This window comes from Sipha flava, unplaced genomic scaffold (assembly GCF_003268045.1).
Source record: "Sipha flava isolate LNK unplaced genomic scaffold, YSA_version1 288_pilon_pilon, whole genome shotgun sequence".
NCBI classification, from domain to species: Eukaryota; Metazoa; Arthropoda; class Insecta; order Hemiptera; family Aphididae; genus Sipha; species Sipha flava.
This window is the reverse complement of record NW_020272957.1, coordinates 50,496-72,294: the sequence shown is the minus strand read 5'-3', so window position 1 is coordinate 72,294 and position 21,799 is coordinate 50,496. Positions and strand designations below refer to the sequence as shown.

The following is a 21,799-nucleotide window of genomic DNA, read 5'->3' as shown; positions in this document are numbered from 1 at the left end:
ACTCCATGAGTATCCTTGAAAAATCAACGTTAAAATACTATTTTTTTCTCCCTCCTCACCTCCCCGAACGTACCGCTTCTCCCCTGGACGCGCAACAAAGAAACTCGCTCCTCACGTGTACCTTGCTGGCCGTCGTTGCAGCTGCTGTTCGCGACGTCGTCTTATAAACCGCGTAGTAGACCACGCCCTCGGTCTACCTGGCTTCTTAGGAACGCGCGTGACAATGATAATAACAGCGCAACAACCACCTGGACTGGACTCCTCAGCTGCGAAACCGTGTATCCTGCCCTGGTCAAAAATGGTCCTGCAACAGCAACAAGCGCAGTGATTTATTATTTAGCGCGTGTTCACGTGACGCCGTTTATACCTTCGATGCTTATTTCGATAGTTTTGCAGCATGCAATCACCAGCACCGAAAAAAAGAGTTTCATCCACTAACAATAATCGTTTCCAAACCGAAACCTGTTCGCGCCAATATTTAAATACAATACGGCGCGGGGAGCAAACGAGTAGGAGCGGTTATCATAACATTAGCTACTGTCGTAGTCATTTCGTGCGTATACATTATAATGTATAATATTATTAACTCACCCGAATACAGAACGTGGCAACAATAGAGTTCGCCTCAGAAATTATGCAACCCATTTTTTCGCATTTACTTTCTCCTCCTCCATTGCTCTTGTTGCAAATTTTGTTATAATTAGTGATGGGCACTATCAAATAGTTAGAACTATCGAATATTATATTCGAATGTTGTCTTGTATTATCGAATATATATATAACTATAAATATAAAATATATCAAATAAAAAACTATACAAATAGTCAGAATAAAAACTATTCAAATAGACAGTCCTTTTAAGGCATTTAGTCACATACTCACTTAATAATAGTTTATTTTGATTTGTATTTAAGCAATTTCAAATTTTTCTGAATAATTCTGAAGTTGGAAATTATCGAATAATTGTATAATTTGTATGTATCGAATAATTAAATAATTCGAAACCTATCGAATTACTAGATGCAGGTGTTAATAAGAAAAAGCTTTGTTTAAATTTTTCTTTATGTATTCGTGTTGCTATATGTTGTATAATTAAAGACCGCTGAGCTGTTGATACTGGTTTCACGCAGTAAAACTTGACCATCGCTCTTAAATGTCTCGTTCGGAAATTCAATAACGTACTGAGAAACTGGACGAAATAATTTTACTAATTTTTGGCACTTTTGAAATTTATGTAGAGTTAGGTACGTAGGATTACGATTACAGCCAAACTAACTATAAAAACCTATTTGTTATCACCTGTCGTCGGTTGTCAGTTGTTTATAAATGTATACTATATTAAGATTTCTATTATATCTATATTAAGGTTATAAGATAACGATTCTAAGACTAAAGATAACTACTAAATATTTGCTCCACGTGGAACGTTACAGTTAATAATTATTTAATTCGTAACATCCATTGACTGTTAATAATAGATGAATTTATTTTTAATGTTCAAAAATAATTAAATCGACAATATACCGATAAATAGCTGTTTTTGCTATTGCAACATTACTTGAAAACGCATGAATGATGAAATGATAAAATACGTTTAAAAATATTTACAAATTAGTAAAATATGTAAAATAAAAGTATCATCATACTAATAGGAATGATTTAAATCATGAAAATTTCTTATCGAACCTTAAATATCTATTTACATATAAATATGTTCCCTAGTTATAATACACAATATTGTGTATAGGTGACAGACAGGGTTTCTTTTGCATTTATTTATGCACTTCACGTGTGTGTAATTTGCGCGACTTGTCTATGCAACGGTTTTTATTTCTATCCTTAAATCTTTTCGCATCAGGTCTCCTTCTTTATTATAATTTCGTGACCGGTGCAGTCGCTATTGCTGCTGCTGTAACGATAAATGTGCGTGTGTATTTATTATATTACAACATCAATATTATATTATCATATTGTAACACTTGTGGAAAAAAATCTTTTTTGACTTGTATAAATCGTATTATTATTATACGTATCGTGACCAGAGGTCTTAGCCATAGGTGAGGGGGAGCCGTGTGAAATTAGGGGGTTACGAGGTCAGCAATGTATAACAAGAATAATAATAATTTGTATTATTATTATTCACAGTTTGTCTACAATACCTGCGAGCTAATGGACGGCATTAGTAATAATATATTTTATTGTCGTGCGGCGTAGTATAAAATATATTGTTTTTCGTTTAATATAAATGTGCGTTCAATATGTCGGCATGAATTATTTTTTTTCCTCTCACTTCTAAAAGTTTTCTTTTTGTTGTACTCCGTTAATACACCTTGGTAAATAATATTACATATATTATAGGTATAACTCTAATGTAAATCAGATGGTAATATGATTGTGTGCTGTGTGAGTGGGGGGGCGCAGAATTCTGTAATAAATTTGCATAAAAGTAGTTATTTTTGCTATCGCACAAGGGTTACAGTGGTACACGAAGGAGCGGAGCTGGGCAAGAAAGAGAAGACCTATAATAATGTTAATATTACTGCGTATATACGCCATCTCGATCGTACAGTACACGAATTCGTTCGATTTGTTTGCAGCCACTCAAGCATATATTCATTTTTCCCTCTTTTTTTGCATATCTTTACATATTTACGTAGTTTTTTCTTTTATTCGAAGAAATTTCGTACGCAATTTCTATTATTATGCATATTTAGCCTCCTGAATCGTAATTCCTATATAATAATAACAATAACGTGTTCTTACTCATTCTACAATGACGTCAACCACTACTTTATACTCCCTCGCTTCTCGTTATTCAATCGTTTTATAAATTTATTTATGTAAAAACTCAATATTTTCATATCGCTTTTTACGTCGTTAAACTCTGACATTTTTTATGACCACCCGACTGTGTCCTCACGTAGTGAGCAAAATGTGTTGCTGTATGAAAATTCCTCGCTGTATAAAAAGTAGAATATTCTGTTTATTTTTCAGATTTAGAACTCTGTGATAGTATACGAATATTTATACAAGTATTATCGTATTTTAAATAATATTTACGTAGGAGTAGGGATAGCCAAACGATAATAATCCTGGTTATTTTCTACTATGATGCCGAGCAGTCGATGGATGTGTAACGTTATAGCGTGTTGACATTCCGAGCGGTAGATTGTGGGATACGTCGCCCTATGTGAGTTTTTTGTTGCATAATGTGAACAACTCTTAACTTTAAAAGGGTAAATATCATTTATAAATTTACATAGGGTATGCGAGTGTGTGAAAATTATTTTAAACCGAATCTATAGAACGTAATAATAGTAGGTATAAAAACGTACTTACACTAGAAACACGTTGTTGTGATTTTATGTTCGTTTTATAATTTTAGTTCTAAAAATGTATATTGCTGTTTAAATTTATGATTATTGAAAACTTACAGTTGTGTGTGCAAACTCGCCGTGATATCATGTTTACTTTTTACATATACACTGTCTATGGATTATTTTATTTCTTAGAATTTATTCAACGGACAAATACCGCGTACAGTTAAAAAGTAATGTGATTTTTCGCTGAGCTTGCTTCAGTAAAAACTGATGATTTTTCAACTTTGTTCGGTTGAATATTGTTTCTTTTTTTAAATTGTCGTCCTTTATGTTTTGTATTTTTATATTTATTTATGTATTTATATTAGTATGTAGCATATGCACCCACGCCCATTATTTAGCTGTAAAAATGACATTTGTGTAAACGTCAGAAACATGGACTTTAAGGATATGTATGAAAAACAAACAACCGGACTACGTATCGATCGTCGTCCAGGTACACAGCGTTTATAATTTATATACTTGTAATATTATTTACGCAATTAATATAAAACTACATTAATTGGCAGAGAAACGCGTACGGAATTATTGATAGTAATATTATCGTTCACGCGCAGTACTATTTGAAAAAATATTGATCATTACAGATACTCTTTCGATGGACTGCAGCAACAGGTCTCCGGACTGGTTTTTTTTCGTATATTTTCGATAGCCGTTTTGAAACTTCATTTTTTAACTTTCCATCGATTACACACAAATCGTCGTAACCCGTTCCGAAAACACCGCGACACAAACGTCATCCCGCTACATTCAACAATCGTTAAATTTTCTTTTTGCGTTTTTCAATCTTTCCTTTTTATTCGCTCTCTATTCTCGTCACATTTTCCTATAAACCGTCAACCTCCGATCGCGTAGACTTGGTCTCCGCGGTGTATGGCGACGACGCATCTAAACGCGAGTGAGATTTCATTTAGTACACGCGCACGCAGCAACGGGTTAAGGATGACGTTTAGTTAGGTATATATAAGTGTATATATAGGTGTACTAACCTGTGAGCGTGTTTTTTTTTTTTTTTTTCATTACTCTGTCGCGTCTCTGAAATGGCCGCAACCACCATCCTACATTTATACTGGTTTTATTATATCTTACGGAACCGGTTTAGAATACACACGTATATGTACGTACATACGCACATTGCTAGGTTTCAGTCGGGTATTACGGGCGATAAACACGGCTACAATTTTGTATTCCTTACGTCAACCTCTCCTTTCCGACTATCGCGTTCCTGTTATAAACATTATAAACTGTTATCAAAAAATAACCTCTTTACACTTACCCAATGGGCTTGCGTAGTAATACTTATAATTAGTCTTTTTTTGACCGTTTTGCCGTTGGTCGTACGATCATTATAATACCGCAGATTCATTTTTTCCGTGCGGCCCACCGCAAAAGTCGAACATACTGTACGCGACCTGGAAACCCGCGGTTCGTCGCCGATGTTGTGCGGAAAGGTAGATCTCCGGTCGATCCCTTTTTCCCTTTCTTGGTGTTCTGTTTAGAATTGCCAGAAAACTTTTGTTTCCAATACAATGGTTTCTTGGCCGTGTTTTAACATAAGACCGTTTATACCAGTAATATTTTGACGTACCCGCCGAATAATTTATAATGATAATTGTTACGTACCCTCGGCCTTGGCTGGCGCGTCTGACCTGACCTGCGGCCGTGTCCGTTCAACTCCGGCGATAACGAAAGGAAACTATGTAACGATCGAAAATACGCGTCCGCGCGAAACACATTAACAATAACAATAACACGCGTATGCACATTCTTAACGTTTTTCTACACCAAGCTCTCGTTCCCGCGTATTGTAAGAGGAAATAGATATTTCAAACAGAATTCGCTCCAACATCGTCGTTTCTCCTTCGTGTGCACCCACCCGCATAATATCTAAAATCTGACGGAGCAGAGCAAAGAAATGTCGTATATCTTTGCAAGGAAACATGTGTGTCTCCGTGAACATTTTCCAAGGGAGTCCTGACGAAATGATAAAAGGATAACGTTTATTATAGCTGAACGGTAGTGATTATTCCGTTATTTATAACCATTTCACAGTAGCATAGAAACGCACAATCTTCGGGTGGTTTTCTCCTTCGTCCGCGGTTCATTATTCAAGTGTCGTGATGATGTTCACAATTAGGATACGCCGATGATTATTGACTGCGGCGTATGTTTTTTGTTCGCGTTAGTATATTAAATGTGCGCAATTGAAACGAAGATTGCGAATTCAATTGCCACACGCGAATAATAAACAATTGTATAAAACGAAACGTATTAATGGTTCTAACTAAATTAATGACTATAGATCTTGTAGCTAGACTCCCGTCGCACACAAATAACTTAAGTGTATATTTTACTTTAATAACGATGACGATTAATGTCAAACAACTACCGAAACCATCACGTAAAACGTTCAAAACGAAAAACACTGATATGTGTGTTGTGTAAGCGCATAAATTATTAGAGCGCATGTATGTATGATTCATAAATGATTCTTATTCATATATAAGTGGATGAAATAATATGTTCTCAGAATAATGAATCAATTTTACTAAAATTAAATTATCACATTTGAACGTAGTATTGTAGTTTTATTATCGATTTGAATTAAAAATATTGATGTTCGTATATGATATATGATTTGCTAGTATATTCTTTCGAGAAATTAATGAAACATGAATAGTACACAGATTATTACGTTTATCAGAATTCATGTATTTTGCACACGTTTGCGACTGTTAAATAATGGAATTTATATATATACGAAGTATGTCTTGGAAACAAAAAAAAAATATGTTTTTTTTTTACAATCTGTCCATACAAATATTGTTATTTTATTGTTTGGAATTTGTAACCTCAACGAGATCTTTACGTAACCACTAGTGTTTACGAACACGTCTTGTATAACTGCGACTGTATCATATATACAAGTACATAGGGGATATACATGTAATGAGCGTTAATCAAACTCCCTGGTTAAAAAATCAAAACTTATCGATGGTTGGACCTTGGACACTAAAAGACTAATCACTTTTAATGATTATTAAACGAGTGTTGAGGCTAAACCTTTTTTGATATATATATATTTATACATTTTTTTGTTCATCTGTTGAATCCGCGTCGCCTTGTCTCCTTACTTTGTAACGCGTATATTATATATTATATTTGTTGTCCTCCATCTTTTGTTTTATAATATTATATGTATCGAATGTCCAGTGTATTAAAAAATAAAATTTAAAGAAGATATAACCATGAAATAACATTTATCGCCATCTCAATAAAGATAGATGTAGATTTGTCTAATTTAAATATTTAGTGTTTCCAAAGTCAAATAAGTACATATTTATATATCAAATCAGATAAAATGACTTGTTAAAGTATGCGTGTGTGTGTGCTAAATAAAACTTCATTTTTTAAACATTTTCGACGGAAACACGTAATTGATGGCTTTATATAGACAACGTGAACGTATATACATGTTTATATTATGTGAGTCAAGTGTTCGAACTAATTATCTATGTACGTCAATTAGGTAATACAAACAACGAACTATTCGGAAAATAATTGTTATTTCGTTTTGACTGCTGTTTTCGTAAGTGGTGTTGTATGAGGTAGATTATAAGAGGAATAAAAGGTAACTAATAGAATGCGCGTTACAAAATGCTTGATTTGATTCGAAAAATTATTTTAAACTATATACTTGCATTCAGACTTTCAGTTATCGGCTTATTAAAAAAATATACGATACCAAGTATTGTTATTTGTGCTCATGATATCATCATGATGTAAGTATTAAATTAGATTAGATGTACTTATAATTAATTGAGACTGATTCGGACGGAAATTACTATACCGTCGTCGTGTATGCATGACCGGACCGCTGAGGTTTTCAAAAACCTCTCACGCCATCCTCCTATTGTACTTTGACGTTTTTAGTTCTAACAAAATTATGCGCTCATGTCTCCCCCAGCGTACGCGTATTGTATAATACGCCAAATGTGCAATATGCGCCTATGTGTGTTCAAGGTTCAACTGACTAAAATAATTGCGTACAAATTAACGGTTAAAAATCGCGTTTTCGTCGCTCGGAAAATTCTCACGAACAACGCGTGTATCGGGAGGGGGGAGTGGACGCCATATAAAAATATGTAGTGGTTAGTACATCTCTATGTATTATTACCGATGTGGGCATTCTTTCGGTATTATCGATGATACTGCTACACGATGCTGTGTTTTCCTGTGTGAGAATTACTTGGCAATTTACTCGCGTTGTTATTATTACTATTGCTGTTGTTGTTGCGTTCCCGCCAATACTCCCCCGTCTTCAAATAACGCGACACAATAACACACCGTGGTCGTCGTTGCGTATTATCGTTCCTTAATAAATACACAACGGCACACTCACGTAACGAGCAAAAGAAAAACCGCCGGAGTTCGTTGACGTTCGCGCGCTACATTTTGTTATTATTGTTATTATTATCGAATTCCAGTATAAAAATCGACAGTATTTATTTATTTCGTGGTACCCGCCACGTTCAGTGCCTCCATACGCGGTATCAACTCGTATTCAACTCAACGATTCGTCCTTATCGGTCACCGTTGTGTCGTGCGCGGCTAAATAGGAATCGCACACAAAAGTCTCGTACGGTATTCGTTGGTGTATAATTGTTGGAACACTCGAGCGCATTAATACACGAACACACGCACGTGTAGTGTATAGATATGGGTATTCATGTTAGTGGGTTGTGTATGTGCGTGCGTGCGTAGGCAATTACATTTTGTTGACCGTATAGAGGAGAAATTATTAAGAACGACGACGTTCTGCATGATCAATCTGTCTTGGAGAGTTTTTTCTTTTTTTATTATTATTTTTTAGCACGTATCCTTCGCGCTTTCTATATCATTTGGCTTTCGCTCGTCCGTCCGTCGTGTCGTGTTTGTGTCGTGCGTGGTCTCCAAACGTCGTCGTCTTCATAGAATTTCTGTTTACGCTGCCTTTATGGTTTTTATGTTTTAATATTTCTCAAATACGTTTTGCACATGCCCCTAAAATGTAACTAACGTTTCGTTTTCGTTTCTTTTACAGATACATCGTACGAAAAAGCTTGTCGTCGAGGAAGTGCTCCCGCAACACCGGTGATCGGCAACACCAGATCGCTGGAACTCACGCCCTCCAGAATTGTGGTAAGTTATTCTATTTTATCATCTGCATCTATATCATTAGCTTAGCTTATTACGTCACTGCTACGATATTATTCGCATAAGTCTTCCGAGTTGTTATTTTTTGCTTTTTGTTGCTCGCACAAGATAAAAACGTATACAACAGTTTTATTCATTCTGAAATATGCTATGTTTCTTCTACAGTTATATTTTTCCTTTAATTCGTTTTACTATATTAATTAACAAAATATAACCATTCATTTCCTAACGTAACATAATGTGTTATCATACTTGAAAAATATGTCTGGTTCCAACTGTAACGTTAATGAACATAATAAATTATTTATCGTATCATAGTACCTAATGAAGTAATTCTTGTAACAAAAATGAATATCATGTGCTTTCTCGAAACGTTGAAGTACAAAATGTATTGGTGTACGATTAGATAGTGTTGATCTTCGTTCTTTAAATGTGACTACGAAAACAAGTGCGGTCGTAATTGGCCAGGTGCTATACTCTGTATGGGTAAAATGAAACGGTTATATATCCATTATATCGGACATGTGCATGTAGAAGTATAAAAAAAAATGAAAGGTGTACGTTACGTGAATATGAATATATAATAGAAATATATGCAAATTATTCTTCGGACATTCAAACAAATATTCGCCAGTAAAAACAAATAATAATAATGTGAAAGATACGTTCCACCAATGTTTTGGGATTTCGTGTGACTAAAATATCTTATAAATTTTGCAGACAATTTTTCTCATCTTTATTATAGTATAATAGTTTTTGATCGAAAATTTGCTGATGCTCACTGAAATTGCTGTCTTTTATTATATAGTTTAACCGTTAAGGCATAAAATATTAATTGCACAACCAGACAATGTGAATACATCGAAAATTTACTCCGGCGTCAGATAGTATGAAACGAGATTTTGAGATTATGACACAAGATTATCTTCTCAAAAAATATCATTAAGTCGTTTTGAAAATGTATTCGTAGTATTTGTAACGATATCTTGGTATTTAAGTGTATGTATTTATATATGCGTGCGCGTGTGTGTTAAACATGTCGTTTGTTAATATTATAATAGCTGTTCCAAAATGTTGTATATTAATTACATATTTAATTTTATGAAATTAATAAATTATCATCATGTTCATATTATATAATTCGTCGGAAGTTTAGGTAATTCCTTTGTTCGTGTCCATTCTCTTCCTGCAATTTGTATGCATAAAAAACCTACGCTAAAATACTTTTAACGTACTTTGGTTGTAGGTACATTTAATTTATAAAAAAAAAAAAAAAAAATGAATTAAATGGTTTCATACTTTACACTAAAAATAGTTTTTATTGTTATGAAGTTACAGAATTCACATATTGAAATTTCGATAAAATATTCTTGTAGAATACATTTTCATATATTATAAAAAAAATATTAATATTTTATATTTTGACCGTTTCACGTCGACCCGTGTCAATTATAAATAAAGCAGAAAATAGTATAAATAAACGTTGTTTTTGAAGTAATAGCTTAATTTCAATAACCGTGACCGTGAAAAATATTTAAAGACCTGAGAAAATAGCAAAACAAATGTCCGCTGTTATATACAGAGTGCATCAAAAGTCGGTTTCTGAATTTACACAACAAATAAATTGCAACAAAAAAAAATATAATATTTTATGTATATTTATTAATAACGACCTATCTGAAATGTTTAATTGCATCGATAGTCGCCGGGCACGTATAAGCATAGTGTACATTATTAGAGAACCCAATGAAAATACTGTTCTACGATTGGTTGTAATCCCAATGAGATAACGACTTCGCTATCAACTATCTGAATTTCATAATCACGAAAATTATCAGTTATCAAATTTCTGAATTTTGAATATTTTAAAAATGTTTTAATGCTTTTAAAATTTTAACTTTTATTTGGAATTTGAAATTTGACAAAATTATATTTCCAAAAAAATATACAAATGACGTTGTTGAAGAAATTGGGAATACCGTTAACATCAGATCAAACATATCATATGTGGAAGATATCATTGAAACTACTACTCCAGTATTCCGAATGGCCAACGAATTGTTTGCTAATAAAGTCTTTTACAGTTTTTTTTTTCCTTGATTTTTACAGACTGAACAGTTGTACAAAATTTTAATTTATATTATTTGTTGATATGATTATATTATTTACAATTATTTCTATTATTTTTTATTTTTACTTATCATAACTAACAAATTTTTTTTGAAACAATGTTATATCCTGAAATAAAAATTTGATATTAAATTTAAAATATATAAATTTATCTACCAAATAAAGATACCAATTTTTATATTAGATATTGTATATATACCTTAAGGGTCTTATAATACATAACTGCATTTATTATTTTATTTTATTAGATATTAATTATTAAATATTTTAATAAATAATAAATAAATAATTTTTTTTTTTTTTGGAAATATAATTTCCGTGAAATCAAATTTGATAACAGATAATTGATACCGAAGGTTATCTAATCCCATTGGGATTAGAGCCAATCGTAGAATAGTATTTTCATTGGGTTCTCTAACAATGTACACTATGTTTATATGCTCGCCGGGCATATTGATTTCCATATTCGGTAAGAGAGCGCCACTGTCTCCATGTTTTCTGGTGTAGTTACTGGTCGCGATGCGTCTGCTACAGAACCCGTCCGAAGAAACTTGTTATACATTTTTATCACATTACCACGAGACGGTACTGGTCGATTCGGAAAGCGTACCTGAAAGTTAGCGAAAATCGTGGCATAGTCAGCATCCAATCGCAGCTACAAAACTAGTAAAAAAAAGTTCGTTCTTCTTTTGCAAACTTACCGTGTTGCCGACTTCCATGTTAATCGCGAGTAAATGAATAAAATTGAGTAAATTACACGCACACACCACACGTCCGTACAACATACTATGATAGTTTTTCCTAAAGGTCAATTAATTGGACCAATAATACCTGCCTCTATTGTTTTAAGTGATAATCGCAATAATTATTATACAACTGATTATTAATTTTAATAATAAGCAGTTTTTCGATAATAAGATAGCGGGAACCGACTTATACCGCATTCTGTAATTATCCTATTATACGATTTCCGATCTCTTAATTTGTATTTAAAAATATTTAACTCTTTTGTTTAGGGTAGAATGTATCTATATGTAATAAAAATAAAAAAATTGTTAAACACATTTTTTTATTTTTTATTTATGTTTTTCGCGTATTCGTTTCATAGGCATACATCACACTAGAGAGTCGACATTTCATCATGACATATATTTGCTGTGATGCGTTATCCGCATGTCCGACCATAATACAATTTCAAGTTAGACTAGAAAGTTAGGAAACCCTCAATTTCTAGTGGGTATCACTTCCTATTATTTACCAGTTGTTAGTTATTATTCTTAAATAGTATTTCAGTTTAATAAGAGTAAATTTACCGAGTAATATTTACTATTTTGAACTATGACACAATGATAAAAATATTGTACAATAGTAATAAATTAAGCAGAATTATGATTTATAAAATCCCCACTATGTACTCTTATATTATAATGCGATAAAACACGCGGTGATAAATTTAATAATTGCTATTATGCCGTTTTAGAAGTGTTATTGATTATTATTGTATGGTGATATTGTGTTTGCTACGAATTCAGGGTTTCCTAATTTTTTAATAGTAAGATAACTCAAATATGATAATGATGCTATTACTTATTATATTGCTGCTATAGGTTTAACTATAGGATATGGACGCTTGTCTGATTATTATGACTTGGATTGGGTGTAGGTTAGTCGGTTAGTTATTATATTATATTAAGGTAACGATGATGTGCCATGGATATCATCGTGAGCCAGACAACAATAAATTTGAAAACTTCGGGGGAGGGGCGGAGGAAATGTGTTGAAAACTTTGAAAATATAATTTTTGGCTGTGGTAGATCCGTATGAAATGATACGTATATTGTATATTATATTATATAGCATCTTGTGCGTTGAATAATTAAATAACATGACTGGTTATTAATACAAATGATCGAGAAAATGTCGTCACATTTTAATTATTGTAAATTAAGCGTTATATCTATCATCGACATCGACTGATGCACACAAATGCATTGATGCGGAGAATGAACACGTCCTAGCGAGTGTCGTGAACTTATTTGCTATACTTTTTGATTGATTTGTCATTATTGTTTACAGAATTTCTTTTCAAAACGGTCATTCAGATCGAATCCGCTGAAACGGACAAAGAGCGTGACGAAGTTGGAGCGGAAAAAAGCGCTGGAATCCGATGGGTAAGGGTGAAAACACAATCATGTTTTAAACAACGTGTTTTCCAAGCAAATAAAATTTAATTTATTTTTTTTGATCATAGAAATGTTCTTTTCTCCAGAAATTCCAGTCCCGGCTGCGTAGGCAATGGTGGTGGACCCCGTCTGAGGACGTCTCGTTCACATGAATCGCTCTTATCCGGCCAGTCTCAGAGCATTATGCAATCGTTAGATTTGAGTAGCGGCGGCGTGGAAATCAAACCGCTTCATCCGTCTGTGCTGGGCCGGGAAAACTGTTTCCAGGTTACTCTACCTGCGGGGAACACGAGGTACTTCTCGTGTCGTACAACAGAAGAACGCGACAAATGGGTGTACAGGTATGTCGGTTTGGGGGTAACGGTCGCCGTGTGTTGTTCTCCGCGCAACTGTTTGACACTTGAATTATGTATATAATATGTGATATTACAGCTTGAGAAAATCCGTTCAACCCGATCAGGAGCACATACGTCGCACGGAAAATGCTCTAAAAATATGGATTCTTGAAGCCAAGGGGCTTGCCAACAAAAAGAAGTATGTAATTGTTAAAAAAAAAAAACATTTTCATTTATTTAATGTTCTTTAAAAATCAATAGTTTTTTTTTTTTATTTCTAGTAAAAAAGTATGTGTTATCATAAATAAAATTCTTATAGTTTTATACATGATATTGACGGACCATGCTAACCGATCTTTACTGTATGAATACACTCAAATTCCAATTTCTGCTTAAACCAAGTATCTAGGTTTAATATTTGACAATCGTTTCTTATAGAACTTTTATTTAATGCTATAAACTCAAATCTTTACTTCTAGTACAGTACGTTCTAGTTTCCCTTTAAATGAAATGAACAACTCCACATACCACTTTTCAGGTTCCATATAATTCTTCTAAACCATTGAAAATCAAAACTATTCAAACATTTCATTTCTGAGACATCTAACCATAGAGCTTTGGTATATATTTTAACTAATTTCTATGTAATTTTCTAGATCTTTGATTTCTGATTCTAAAAGAATTCCATTGTTTCCAATCTTGCTATAATTCTAATTCCAAAATATTTACCTTGACATTTGTAATAGAATAATTGATGGGGAGATCTATTAATAAATTAAAAACTTGACTATTAAACTAAGCTAGGTGTTGTTTTGAGTGCCTCTATCTCCTCTACATTTTCCTTATGTAACATATTATTAAATAGTTTTCAACAAACATAATATTTTAAAAGAAAAAATATATTTTTCACACAAAATTATTTTGAATATTATTGTCTCTTCCCACAAAATATATTTATATTTTTACTACTGTTGCACAATATCTGATGTTGACATTTTTTTTTTTTTTTTTTTTTTTTCCCCATTAATAGATACTTTTGTGAGCTGTGCTTGGACAAAACGCTGTTTGCAAGAACCTCGTCAAAACAAAAATCCGAGCTGTGCTTTTGGGGTGAACATTTTGACTTTACCAGTTTGCCTCAAGTGAATGTTATCAACATACATTTATATAGGGAAGGTGAAAGAAAGAAGAAGAAGGATAAAAGTTTCTTAGTCGGTATGTTGCTATTCAATAATCATTTATAATAATAAATATTATCCTACATTTTGGTACATAGTTACTGTAAAATACTAAATTTATACTTATTATTTATATTTGATTATGTCATTACAGGTACTGTAAGTATTCCTGTACACGATGTGGCATCTAGATTCTTGACAGAAAAATGGTATCCAGTAACCACTGAGAAAAACTTAAAAGATCCTCCATCTTTAAGAGTTAAATGCCGTTTTCAGAGTGTTGATATTTTGCCTGTTCAAATTTACCAAGAATTTTTACAAGTATAATTTATTCCTATAAAGTATTTTCTTACCATTATTTATATGTATTCTTTTATTATTCTTATGTTAATTAGTATTTGAGAACGGATTATAAAACCATTTGTGAAATATTGGAACCGGTTGTTGGTGTCAAGGCCAAGGAAGATATTGCTACTGCTTTAGTACATGTCATGCAGAAAGAAAATTTGGCTAAAGAATTTTTATCAGATATTGTAATGATGGACATAGAAAAGGTTGAAGATGATCGTTTGACATTCAGGGGCAATTCATTGGCCACTAAAGCCATGGAAGCATATTTGAAGCTAACCGGTGAAAAGTACTTGCACGAGACTTTGAGTGAACTTGTGTCAAGTGTTATGCAAACTGGATTTGATTGTGAAGTAGATCCTTTAAAAGCTGGCAGTGCATCTAATTTGGCTAAACAACAAGCTAATTTAAGACAAGCTGTTGAAACTACATGGAATCGTATACTTTCTTCTCATACATCATTTCCATTGTAAGATATATTTATCAAACATTAAAATACAATAATTTATTTGATTATATTTTTGTTTTTTTGTTTCAGTGAACTTAGAGAATGCTTTACAAAATTCCGTGAATGCATGAACAGTACTGGGCGTCATGATATTAGTGACAATTTAATATCGGCCTGTATTTTTCTAAGATTTTTGTGCCCAGCAATCTTATCACCTAGCCTATTCAACATTACTCATGGTAAGTTAATGTTAACATGTAATATGATCAATTTAATTTGATGTATTTAATTTTATAGAATATCCTAATGAAAAAGCAGCTCGTAACTTGACACTGGTAGCAAAGACATTACAAACTTTAGCTAACTTTACACGGTTCCAAGGAAAAGAAAACTTTATGGAGTTTATGAATGACTTTTTGGAACGCGAAGCAGCTTCTATGAAATCATTCTTGAAAATCATATCTGTTAGTACATCTAAACTATGAACTAATTATTTATAATTGATTAAAAAAATAAGTATTGAATTTTTTTTCTGAATTCAGAGTCCTATACCTATTGGTTATTCAACACCCCAAGACCACTCAACTGAATTTGATGGGCACATTGATCTTGGCAAACAATTGAGCATACTTCATACATTATTGATGGAATGCGTAGAGAAAATTTCGCCAGTACGTCTCCAAGAGGTGGAAAAGTTGCATTCAATACTGGAAAGAATACAGATAGCTCTTGCCCAACCTGCTGGAGTTAGAACACCTCTAAATTATACTGAAAATCAACAATCTAATAACCAGAGCAGCATTTATCAACCAGTCCAACATCAAAACATATTTAGGTGTGTAGGAACAAAGTTTCTCAAGTATTAATTAATTAGTACATGATAATTATAATTTTGAATGTTAAATATTTATTTTTATTAATATTATTATTGTAATGTTTTTTTTTAGATATAATGATCCAACATTGAAAGACAATGCTCAACGTTTGTACGGATCAACTCAAGGATCATCATTGAACAGCACAAATAATTTGGTCGGAAGTTCAACATTATTGTGTGATAAACGTCCCAATGCTAATCCAGCACGTGCATCAACTCTTCCTCGCAATGCATTCTTTTCGTCCAATCCTGGTTCACCTAACTTACAACTTTGTCCAAAGTTAAAATTTGATGAACCAGTTTCTGCGTACAATGGATTTACTACTAACCACAACCTAAATCATAATGGACATAATTCAGATGTTGAAATGGACCAGCAGCAAAAAGGAAGCCAAATGTCAATATCCACATTATCTAATGTAGCGTCTTCAGGTTATCAAAGTTTTGCGGCATACAGTCAGAGCTCAAGTCCAGTTGATTTAACTAACAACAACAACAGCAACCATACCAATACTAGTTCTACCAAACCTCCATTAGCTAATGGTAGTGCTGCTTTACCACCATTAGCATTTGTCAATCCTGTTTACCAACACCATCACCACCACCATCACCATCATCATCATCAAAGGAAACAAAGAGCGCGATCATGCAGTTCTTCTGATGACGAGAACACTCCAGTTAATGATAAAATAGCCCAAGTTGCTCCAAGGTTTCTACCACCTCATAGGGCTCCAAGAACTAATCCCCAGTGCAATGGTAGTGGTATGGTAAGATCATTAGCATGGAAGTGGTCACCAAGTAAAGTCAACGGAGTCAGCTCTAATCTAAAATGCTCTCCTGGTGGTGTGTATAAATTAATTAATTAATAAGTTAGTGTACCTAAATATATTACTAGATTAAAAAAATCATTTAACTTTTTATATAGATGTAAAGAAATTGTGCCCCGCTGAAATGCCTTTAAGAAGACGTGTGTCTATCGATTCTAGTCGTGGAATGTCTGAAGATTCCTCTGATGATGAAGATACAAAAAATCAAAATATTGCCAATCAGTTGAAAACCAATTGTTCCATTGAACAGATAAACGTAAGTTATAATTTATTATTATAATTTGTCATCATTATTTAATTATTTTTAATTTTTACAACAAATATAGTACCAGAAAGAAATTGAACGTCTTCAAACAAATGTACAAATACTGAAGTTGAAGCTTGAACAAGCCGAACAGCAATTGGAATCTGAACCAGAATCATCTGAGATCATTGATAACGAACCTGATAATATGAAAAATATAATTGCTAGGTATGTTATATATGGTCTAATCTGCTAGACATATATGTTGCCCTACTTCATTGAATCATGTTAACATTCTTCCCTTGTAATTAAGGTTGATGTCTGTGGAAGACGAACTGAGACGCGAACAGCGCAAAATGTCCGACACACTGACTCACAAGCAGCGGGTTATTGAGGCACAAGAACACCAGATTGCTGCATTGGATGCAGCCAATAATAGGTTGTTAAATGCTCTGAGCCAGCTGAAGGAACGGTACCAAATGAACAATGGCAAAACCAACAACACAAGTCCTAACATCAACCATAGACTGCTTGCTGAACTCGGTGAACTCAAGAGCTCTTCTTGTTAAAATTATGGTGTTGCACTCTATGTATTCCTGGTGTATTCTGTTGTAATAAATTGAAAAATTTATTATTTCATCTGAAATTAGTTCACGGTTCACATGTGTTTCCGCCCTTCATTGGATATATCACATTATATCTATGCCAAATGCATATAAAATAAAATTATCAAATTAAATTACTAATTGCAAATCATACTAAAATTATTATCAAGTATTATTAACTTTAATGTGTTCTTATATAATATTGTATACATTTATATTTTTTAAAGTAAAATAGTTAACTAAAAATTTCAAATTATTTTAAAATATGGTTAATTCGAATTTATCAAAACATTATTTTAGGTTTTTAACATAAATGTATTTTTCCTCTTACGTGAATCTTTTCTTTTTTTAATTTCATTAATTACGTATATAAAACTATGTAGATGTTAAGCATATTGTAATTGTTAAGTTAGCTGCTTAATGTTCCTTTTAATTACTTTTTAGTTAAAAATTATTTATAGAGTATGTTTAATTTCATAAACTGGTAGTTATTATTTTAGTGTGTTTTATAATGACAATGATTATTATTTATTTATTATTATTTTTTTTTTTTTTTACATTCTGTTAGAGTTATGTTGTTGAATTGTTTATTTTTTATTTATTTTTCAATATTGATTTGGGCGTATCAAACTTTAAAACGAAATATGTAATGGTTTTAATTTTTTTTTTTCGAGAATAAGTTTTGTACCAAAGATTATTATTGACAAAACATTGTATTAATTCTAAAAGGACTGACGAATTATACAATTTTTATCCTTTTTTTGGTGACATTATACAACTTAGTTTTTTTTTCTACCTCATCATAGTTGATAATTACCACTAGGAAAAGTAATTACTGATTATATAAACTTACTCGATTTATCAGGAACCAGCCAAAATGGTGAAAATAATAATTTTAAAAAATATAAGTAATTTTGCTTAAGGCCATTGGGTACCAGTCAATTTTTCCATTAAAACTACCTATTTAACTTCAATTGTTCTGATCGTTGTATTGAAGCGATAAGACTTCTGAAAATATATATGAATTCGGCATGAAGTCTACTTGAGATCGGTCGGATTACATTTTTTTAATTTTGCCCTCAAAAATCACAAATTTTATCTCGGTTTTTTGATAAATATTAAATTTTGTAGTAGTGTTTAAAAAACATTTTTAAGTACAACTGAAAAAGTGGTCCGACCGATATCAAGTAAACTTCATGCTGAATTCAAATAAATTTTCAGAATTTTTATCTCACCAATACAACGATCGGACTGATTGAAGTAAAACGAGTAGTTTTTGAAGGAACAATTTTACGAATCCTAAACAGTAACCATGCGTACAGACTTGTGCGTGTGCGTACGAGAGTCACCTCGGCTGATTTTTCTAAGAATAAGATGTGCGCTCTACGATAATGCGATATCCGGTTTTATACACAAATAGGTACATTATTATTATAACCGATATAAATAATTTATTATTGTGAATGAATTGAACTAATGAAGCTTGATGCAAAACATTATAAAATATAATTCTGTGTTCGACGGTCGACGTCATTCGTCAAATAAACAGCAATAACGAACCACGTTTTATTTTATTTCCCGTTTATTTTACACGTTTTCAGTTATAAGTAATTGTGTTTTTTGTTTTAATTATTGATTGTTTTAAATTTAATTATAAACATGGCAAATTGTACCATCAAAAAAAAAAGCCACCGTTAAGTAGAAGAAGAAAAAATAAAGGAAATTCATTGACACTGTTACAGAACCAACGAACATCTAAAATTGATATGGTTGGTGCTCTATACATTAAGAACTGATTTTTTGATCAAAAAACCGGGTGTCGGTGAACTGGGCACAAACCCTCTATACAACATAACATTTTTATAGCATAACAATTTCGATAAATTATTTATTGATATTTTTAAATTGCACATTTTAGATTCTGAACGGAGTGAAGAATGTATTGGTTTTACAGTGATGTGTATTTTTATTTTATTTTTGTGTCTGTCGACACGATTTGGGTTAGTAAAAATGCTTCGATTTCCTTATGTAGCAACTTTTCTGAAAGGAAAGTGACTCTAGTTGGTACTTAGGGGTCAAAAGTAAAAAAATTTCAACATTTTTTAAATGCGTCGGGAAAGACACTAAAAAAATAAGGGAAAAACGGGATTTTTTACGCAAAACCAGTTTACGACAAAATCAAATTTTTATTTTGCTATAACTCAAAAACTAATCGATGTAAAGTATTTTGACTTTTATTGAGCTATTTATAGACAATTGAAATTTTCAATTTCCTTAAAAATAAAAATATACGATTTTTTTAATTTTTTTTTTTATAAATGTTGATAAAAAAAATTTAGCTCGGACAAAATACTTGAAAATTTAATAGAAGGGCCCACATAAGTTGTTCTAACTCCCATTCAAAAATTATAAAAATACATAGGCACAAAATTTTTTTATAAGCGTTTATAAGTGCTAATATTGACAAAATTCATCAAAATCATGTATATTTGCTATGTATTTTGTAGGTAAAAATTAATAAAAAAATTTTTTTAGAAGTTACCAATTGATGATAGTTTTGAAAACGATTTTTTACCGTTATTACCAGAAACTATCATGGATGATAGTTGTGATGGTTACAATCTCACATTGTCTTTACCCAATGATTTGGATGATGAGGATAACAATAATAATAAAAATGTTCTTACTGGTCGAAGAATTATTAATGGTGAATACTTTTTGAATAGTTTACAATCAATTAAACATGAATTATTCGATTGTAGTATTCAAAATCTTGTCTTCAAATCAGAAATACAAAAAGGCTTTTTTTCTGAATTTCATTTTGAATGCAACTTATGCAGAAAAAAAGAAGTAATATTTTCCGAACCTCCAGACATAATAACATCTTTGTCTATTAACGCTGCAATTGTTACTGCAACAGTAAATACTGGTCAAGGATTTACAAACTTAGAACAATTTTCATCCATATTAGATATGCCATGTATGAGCAATAAGACTTATCAAAAATTCCATCAGGTTTTATCCAAACAAACTGAAAATACAGCATGGGAATCTATAGAGCTGGCTGGTAAGGAAGAAGCAAGACTTGCTGTTGAAAACGGTGACATAAATATTGATGGTATTCCTATGATCACTGTTGTGGCAGATGGTGCCTGGTCGAAACGATCTTATAAACGTAATTACAACGCATCATCTGGTGTTGTAAGTATTATAATATATTATAAAATATTTTTATAATTTTTTTATTACTTTAATATTGTTAATTTGTTTAGGCATGTATTGTAGGTTACCGAACAAAAAAAGTATTGTTTATTGGAGTTCGCAATAAATATTGCAGTATTTGTCAAAAAGCTTGTGCAAATAATAGAGACCCACCTGTACATTTATGTTACAAAAATTGGAATGGTACTAGTACAGCGATGGAAGCTGATATAATAGTTGAGGGTTTTCGACAGAGTATTTCAATGCACAATATAATTTACCACAAACTTATTGGGGATGGAGATTCTAGTGTCCTGAAAAAAAATAATGTTAGCAAAACCCTATGGTAATAACTTAGATGTAAAAAAGATTGAATGTGCCAACCACATACTCCGAAATTATTTAAATAGACTAGTAGATATAGCGACTAAACTCAAAGCTCTATCACTCATTTGTTGCTTAAATATCTGCCAACTACCACATGTGTCGTTGAACGAAGCTTCAGTCAATACAAAGCATTAATTATAGAATAGAAATATAGAATTAGAATAGAATTATTCTATAATCAATGTAGAAAGCCATACAACGATCTAATCGTCGATCATTCATTTTCGAAAATTTAAAAAAGTATGTGATCGTAGTATGTAACACACGTAGTGAATGTGAAGTATAAATTTTATTTTATTTTATTTCTCAATTGTATTATATTAAGACTAACAGCTAACCCCTGATCTATTTCAATAAATAAGTATTTTTGTGATTATCTTATAAAAATGTAAATGCATATATTTGCATATTTTGGTAAATAAAATGCATTTTTTAATATTTTTTATTGCATACAAATCCT

General features: G+C 32.0%; 1 protein-coding gene across 6 annotated transcripts in view; it reads left to right on the top strand.

Annotated features, from left to right (window-relative positions):
- LOC112685697 (probable Ras GTPase-activating protein) overlaps positions 1 to 17,928 on the top strand; it is a 123,383-nt gene extending 105,455 nt beyond the window's left edge. For 4 of the 6 annotated variants that reach the window (XM_025557641.1, XM_025557639.1, XM_025557645.1 and 1 more), the window contains 14 exons: positions 8,464 to 8,561; positions 12,783 to 12,877; positions 12,958 to 13,230; positions 13,322 to 13,423; positions 14,255 to 14,439; positions 14,557 to 14,723; positions 14,798 to 15,219; positions 15,289 to 15,437; positions 15,496 to 15,662; positions 15,741 to 16,033; positions 16,146 to 16,918; positions 17,001 to 17,158; positions 17,229 to 17,374; positions 17,460 to 17,928. In XM_025557641.1, the coding sequence (XP_025413426.1) occupies positions 8,464 to 8,561; positions 12,783 to 12,877; positions 12,958 to 13,230; positions 13,322 to 13,423; positions 14,255 to 14,439; positions 14,557 to 14,723; positions 14,798 to 15,219; positions 15,289 to 15,437; positions 15,496 to 15,662; positions 15,741 to 16,033; positions 16,146 to 16,918; positions 17,001 to 17,158; positions 17,229 to 17,374; positions 17,460 to 17,715 (3,284 nt within the window). In that variant the 3' untranslated portion in view covers positions 17,716 to 17,928. The remainder of the gene's footprint in view (positions 1 to 8,463; positions 8,562 to 12,782; positions 12,878 to 12,957; positions 13,231 to 13,321; positions 13,424 to 14,254; positions 14,440 to 14,556; positions 14,724 to 14,797; positions 15,220 to 15,288; positions 15,438 to 15,495; positions 15,663 to 15,740; positions 16,034 to 16,145; positions 16,919 to 17,000; positions 17,159 to 17,228; positions 17,375 to 17,459) is intronic. The other 2 variants (XM_025557640.1, XM_025557643.1) reach the window with 1 other exon arrangement.
- The last annotated feature ends 3,871 nt before the right edge of the window (positions 17,929 to 21,799 follow it).